This window comes from Cajanus cajan, chromosome 5 (genome assembly GCF_000230855.2).
Source record: "Cajanus cajan strain Asha chromosome 5, NIPB_CcT2T_4, whole genome shotgun sequence".
NCBI classification, from domain to species: domain Eukaryota; kingdom Viridiplantae; phylum Streptophyta; class Magnoliopsida; order Fabales; family Fabaceae; genus Cajanus; species Cajanus cajan.
The window spans coordinates 65630414-65636775 of NC_138521.1; the positions used below are offsets into that span (position 1 = coordinate 65630414).

Here is a 6362-nt window from a genome sequence, read left to right on the forward strand (position 1 = left end):
CACTATCAATTCAATGAAAACTCAACCTTCAATTCAAAGTTAAATATGCAAGGTAGTAAGAGTGTATGTCTATCACAAGTTTAGCTACGGGAAAATATTTTTTTAATTTATTTATTAATATATTTCTTTCTAACATCTGAAGGAAGGAACCAAGGGGTAAGGACAATATAACTATCTATGTTTATAACCATAGTGTTTGTTTGTGATGATACTTGTTAATTTATTGCTGTCTAAAAGGAAACAGAGGAGTTTTGGTTTACGCGATTGTTTAGACTAATGCGTTTGAACACAAATTAATTATTGTTTAAATATATAACTAAAGAGTTTTGGACACTGGTATTGGGCCAATGAAGATTATGAAATATCAAACGTGCTCGTTCAGTGGCAAATGAAACATCGTCGTTCCAAGTTAGAACAAAAAGCACCTACCCTACTACGCTAAAAGAATAAACATGATAGAATATAATGAATGTCCTTAAAGGAAAGCTGATGAAATAAATAAAGAGTTAATTATTTATACACTGTTAGTGTAAAGTTTTTTTACATTAGTAACTAATCATATATTTTAATAGTGTCATGTTATTTACTTATTTAATGAATTAAAAATAAAATAAAATAATTTAAAAGATATGATTCGTTGTCGGTGTAAAAAACTTTACACTGAGAGTGTATAGATGATTAACTCATAAGTAAAATAACATTTTAGTTGTCGAAAAATGTAATACCAATCACGTCTTTAAAGAATAAAAAGTATCATTATCATTATTGAATGATGAAAATGTCAAACAAAGAACTAAATTGATGAAAAACAACCAAGTTGCCAAACCACTTGGTAGCCAAAATAGTATTTAATCGAAACAAAATATGGGATTGGCATTTCACACTTGAAAACTGATATCCCAAATTCTCAACGCAATGGAATAGCATGCGACGGCGCACTATTGGATTCCCATTTGCAGCAGACCTTTGACACGAATCATGCCACGTGATGTCATTTTTTAAAAAAGATAATAATATTTTTATATAATCTGTATAACATTAAATAATTGAAGAAAAATAATTAGAGAAAGACAAAATTAAACACAATCATATCTGTCGATTCAAATAAAGCTTGCAAATAAATACTACTGTTTTCGCTGAACTCAGCCATTTTTGGATACCCGGGCAACCAAAAAAAGACCTGTTTGAGGCCCAGAGTCTGAATGGATCGGCCCAATATTATTCGTAAAGCAAAGGAGGGTAGAAGGAAAAAAAAAAAAAAAAAAAGAGTGAAGAAAAGAAAAGGAAAAGAGAAAGGGAAGCATCGGTGCCAGATTCCTGTAGCGAGTCCAATCAGTCCTCGGCCACTCTCAGATCTGCGAGTCTCTCTGTGGGTAACTCCGTCTTATGAATGCTGCTGCAAATTCAATGTTCAATTCCCAATTCGCGTTTTCAAATTCTCAAAGTTTCAACGGATAAACTGTATGAGATCTGAGGGGAAATAACATGCGTAAATAACACCATCACCACCGTGAACGCGATCCAATCTCCGATGTCTTGTTTAGCGCTTTCCCTGCAACCTGCAAATGGATCCGACATCCTGCTCCAGACGCGCGAGTGGTTCCCTCCCTCACGCGCCCTCGGCGCCCTCTCCGCCTTCCGCCAGACGCGCCGCGCCTTCGCCGCCAACAAGCACTCCACCCCTGACGACGCCTACGCCGCCGAGTCCATCGGCGATGATCCCCTCGCCGCTTCCAGCGGCCAGGTCATCGTCGGCGTCGAGAGCCGTTACCGCGTCGTCTACCGCCTCGTGAACGGCATCTATGTCCTCGGCATCACCGTCGCCGACCACGACAACTCCGTCAACGTCTTCGAGTGCATCCACATCGTCAACCAGGCCGTCAGCGTCGTCGTCACTGCCTGCCGCGGCGTCGACGTCACGCCGGAAAAGCTCAGCCGCAAGTACGCCGAGATCTACATGGCCCTCGACATCGTCCTCCGCGGCGTCAGCAACATCCGCCTCGCCGCCATGCTTGCCACTATGCACGGCGAGAGCATCGCCAAGATGGTCCACTCCGCCATCGACACCGAGAACAAGATCCGCGGCGCCGAAACATGGCCCTCCGCCGAGGTGCATTCCCTCGAGCACCAGGCTGGCATCGACGCCTTCTCCAAAGCCACCTTCGAATTGCCGCCGGAGACGCTCGAGGCCGGAGACGAAGTCGCTGCCAGCCTCGCCCCCACCGCGGCAGAGCCGCAGGAGGAGCCCCAGCAGAACCAGGAAGAGTCTCAGGCGGAGAAGGATCCTTTTGCAGCGAGTGATGCAATTAACAAGCCACAAGAGCTTGTTGAAGGATTCAAGAAAACAAGGGACCCTTCTGCTACTGATTTAACCACAGCGTTGGAGGGGCTTGATGTTACCACATTGCCACCTCCTGAGGCTACTCAATCTACGCATATAAATGTGGAGGGTTTTGAAGGGAACTACGGTGGAGTTGAGTTTGGGCAAGAGCAAGCTTCTATTGGAGAAGCTTTTGAAGGTTTCAATGATGCCTGGGGTGGTGGACTTGATCCTTCCGAGTTTGTGGGTCCAACCAAGCCTAAGAAGCCACAAGGGCTTGGTGGGGTTGAGTTGTTGCAGACTGGGCCTGATGCTGCTCCTAAAGCAGGGGGTGAGAGTGGTGCAGGAACTCCACTTGAGAACATGGTAACAAAAACTGAGATGAAGGGTCCTGAGATGTATATCTCGGAGGAGATTAGTGCCGAGTTCAGGGAATCGTTACTTGCTAGGGTGGGGTTGATGGGTGTTGTTTACCTCAGAACTTTGCCGCCAAAAACTGCTGGTGATAAGGAAACTGAATTTTCATTCCGGGTTGAGGGAACTAGTGCTGTTAAAAGATTTGTTATACAGAGTTCGCGAGTTAGTAGCGTTGGTAATGGGCTGTTTCATGTGAGGACTGCGGCCTCTGAGGAGCCGATACCAATTATAAAGTATAGTCTGGTTCCTAGGTTGACACCTCTGCCTTTGAGGGTTCGACTTACAAAACGGCATACTGGGAGTTTGCTTTCTGTTATGATACAATATGCTTCAAACCCTGAATTGCTTGCTCCTTTGCATGATGTTACATTCATTCTGAGACTGCCTGTTGACCCGACACTGTTGAAGGTTTCTCCAAAAGCTGTGTTAAATAGGTCTGAAAGAGAAATTAGATGGCTTGTGCCAGAGATTCCGTTGAAGGGCTCTCCTGGCAGATTGAGAGTAAGGATGCCAGTAGATTCTAACGAAGATGATGAAGAAATTGAGGTGGTTGGTTATGTGAAGTTTTCTGAACAAGTAACTCAGTCATTGTCTGGAGTTTCTATACGGCCTGCTTCAGAGGGTAAGACAGACTTCTATGAGGTTAGTGACAGACTTGAGAGTGGGGTATACATGTGCAATTGATTTTGTAATCATAGATGATTATTAGGGGCTGTACTTTTTCATTTTGTGTTCATGAGATTTATGGTTTGGTTGTGTTTATAACATTCTTGGATGTTGATCATGTACCTTGAACTATGGAATCATCTGAAAATCTTTGTCTGTGTTGTGGCTATGAATTTACATCAATGGATTGTATTTGGGCTTACCAATACATTACTAGAAAGAGTACTTACTAATACCTTCTGGGGATATTAACAGTAACAAGAAATTATAGATCCTTGAAAAGCTTGTGTGAAGTGCTGTTGTTACGTGCTAGTATTAACCCGTGCTGCATTTTAATAATTCTTTTGAATGAATATTCATGAGGCATATACAGAAGACACAAAGTAATGCTTTAATATTTAGATTGGATCAGAAAAATTTCAAAACTTTTTATTCTATGAATAACTTTATTAGATGAACACTAGGCAATGGATTACTAGAAAGTACTTGCTAATACCTTTTAAAGATATTAACAATAACTAGGAACTATAGTTCTTTTAAATTAGCATTCCCGAGACATACATATATACATAGTAGACACAAATTGACACTTTAATATTTAGATTGGTTTAGAAAAGTTTTGTAAACTTATTATTCTTTGTATCACTGTAGATGAACACTAGGCAAAAGGGTTTTGCTTTTTGGATTGGGTAATTGTTCCGATACACCTACAAAGTGTCATATTGCTTAGAAATCAAGATTAAAGATAATTTATAAGCACTTTCCTTCCTTAACCAATTATGTCTCATTTTAAAAGACAATTGTGAGGCTCTCATGAATGTTAAAACAGACAATACCTATGATACATTGACCCTAATGATGGAACTATTGGAGATTTAAGTTAGTTCCAAACTCACATTTTTAATATGACATCAAAGCCTATTCTAACAATTGTTGTTGGGCCTATTAGACCATTTGTAGATGTTCAGTTCTACAAACTTCATACTTGAGATGTCTAGTCCTCAATAGGAGGTATGTGTTGGAGATTCCCACATCGACTAGTAGTATAGTCAAGTGTATATAAGTGAAAATAATTATCGCCTTACAAGTTAGTGTTGTAGGATTGAATTAGGCCTAAATCTACATTTTTAAGACTAGCAAACTTGAGTTTAGAACATTGATTCTAAAAGGAGGGCCTAGGAATCAAACGTGGGTAGTAAGGTCCTCTAGCTCCTTAGCCTCAATTTGGGGGCTATATTTTGGTAAACCAATAAAGTCTTATATCGATTAAGAGTTGAGGTCAAGGGTAATTTATAAATATCTTCCTCTTTTAACTCAATAAGGGCTAAGGTGCTTTCTGAGAGGCCAATACGAGTACCAAAGTAGACAATACTAGGGTAGCGCCAAGCAAGGTATATTAAATTTGAAAATAGTCACTTTAACACATGGTTTGGTTTAGGTTAAAAAGAAAAGAAAGAAAAGAAAAGAAGGGAAAAGTTTAAAGATGCCTCTTTCCCTTGTTTCGTAGGACATAGAGAAAAAAGGAAAGGAAAAAAATGAGTCCCATTTTATTCTTTCTTCTCATTTTAGAAAGAAAAAGAGAAGAAAAAAAAGGTTTAAAGGAAAAATTACCCTTATTTTTATACTTTTTTTAATTTAAGATATTTGTGTCATTTTGTATAAATATTTTCCTTTTTTACACAACCAAACAACCTTAAAATCATCTCACTTTGTACTCATTTTCTTTTACATTCTTTCCTTTTAGTTTCTTCCCTAAACCAAGCATAGCATTAGAGTTTGTTTGGTAGGGTAGAAGGAAAATAAGGGAGGAGAGAAAATTTTGAAATTTGAATTGAAGAGAAAGTGAAAAGAAAGAAAATTTTGAATTTTTGTTTCTAAAAGTGAAATTCTCACTCTTTTTTATTTAAACTTTCTTTCTAACCAACTAGTGGAAAAGAAGGTATTTTGTGTCTCCATGATAACTTTTTTTTAATACACATATGATAGTGGAATAATGTGAAGTTATCGTTAGATTCAAAATTCAAACTTCTTTGCAAAGATATCTATTGTACAATTTATATAATGTATATAAAGAGTGAAATTTGCACAAATAGTATGTACACTAAAATAAGGAATCGACATTATATATAGGTATAGATAACCAATAAAAAAGAAAACAAAATCATTATCTATGTTTTCTTTCTTCTTATCCAAACATTATAAAGTAAAATTGTTTATATGAAGTGAGCAAGGGTGTTTTCACCTTTCACCCTTGAATATTCGTGGAATAAGATCACAATGTATTTTAAATTTAAATCATGGGTAAATATGCCTTGCTCACTTTAGAGACAAGTTAACTTTAAGTTTTAAGCATGTCTTGCTCATTAAGTTTGTTAGATGCTACAGTTGCTATGTTGTTGACGGGATTGATAATGTTAAATAGATTCATTGTATTACTCATCTATGTCATTTTGAACTGTAGAGGTCCTTTAGTCATTAGAATTGAAAGCTAAGGACAATAGAACATTTTTTTTTCCTATCATTTACTTTTATAGTGTGTTGCAGACAAAGTAAAATTTAGTTCTTTCTTATTTTTCTTTGTCCTGTATTACCTATCTATCTCATACAATGGTTTTCATATATGGTAGAAGTAGAAATTGAAAGAGTAGTCAATAGCATGCCACAGTGGTGTAGCGGCCCCTACTGCTAAATGTGCTGCCATAGCACCACATTTTGCAGTAGTGGCCAAAATAGTGGTATTTCACTGTGCTATAGCCTCCTTTATTAAAGATAAAGGGGGTACTTTGTGGAGGTAATGTTGATTTTGGGTATAAAAGGGTTTCAGCTTGTAGAAAACCCTTTCTTAGTCAATGACTATTATGCCTCACATGTCTTCTCTCTTCTTCCTTGCGACTACATGAACCCAGTGCCACCCTCTGGCAATCACTGACCCTTCAGTGATTCTCCGTAACCCACCTAG

At 38.4% G+C, this 6362-nt stretch overlaps 1 protein-coding gene across 1 annotated transcript; it reads left to right on the forward strand.

Annotated features, from left to right (window-relative positions):
- Nucleotides 1–1265: 1265 nt before the first annotated feature.
- LOC109809127 (muniscin carboxy-terminal mu-like domain protein) lies at nt 1266–3623 on the forward strand. The gene has a single exon (XM_020372359.3). The coding sequence runs from the start codon at nt 1532–1534 to the stop codon at nt 3419–3421; it is 1890 nt and encodes a 629-aa protein (XP_020227948.2). The 5' UTR covers nt 1266–1531; the 3' UTR covers nt 3422–3623.
- The last annotated feature ends 2739 nt before the right edge of the window (nt 3624–6362 follow it).

Bases quoted from the DNA above. Each gene is read 5' to 3' on its own strand.
- LOC109809127 (XM_020372359.3), top strand. From the start codon at position 1,532: ATGTCTTGTTTAGCGCTTTCCCTGCAACCTGCAAATGGATCCGACATC.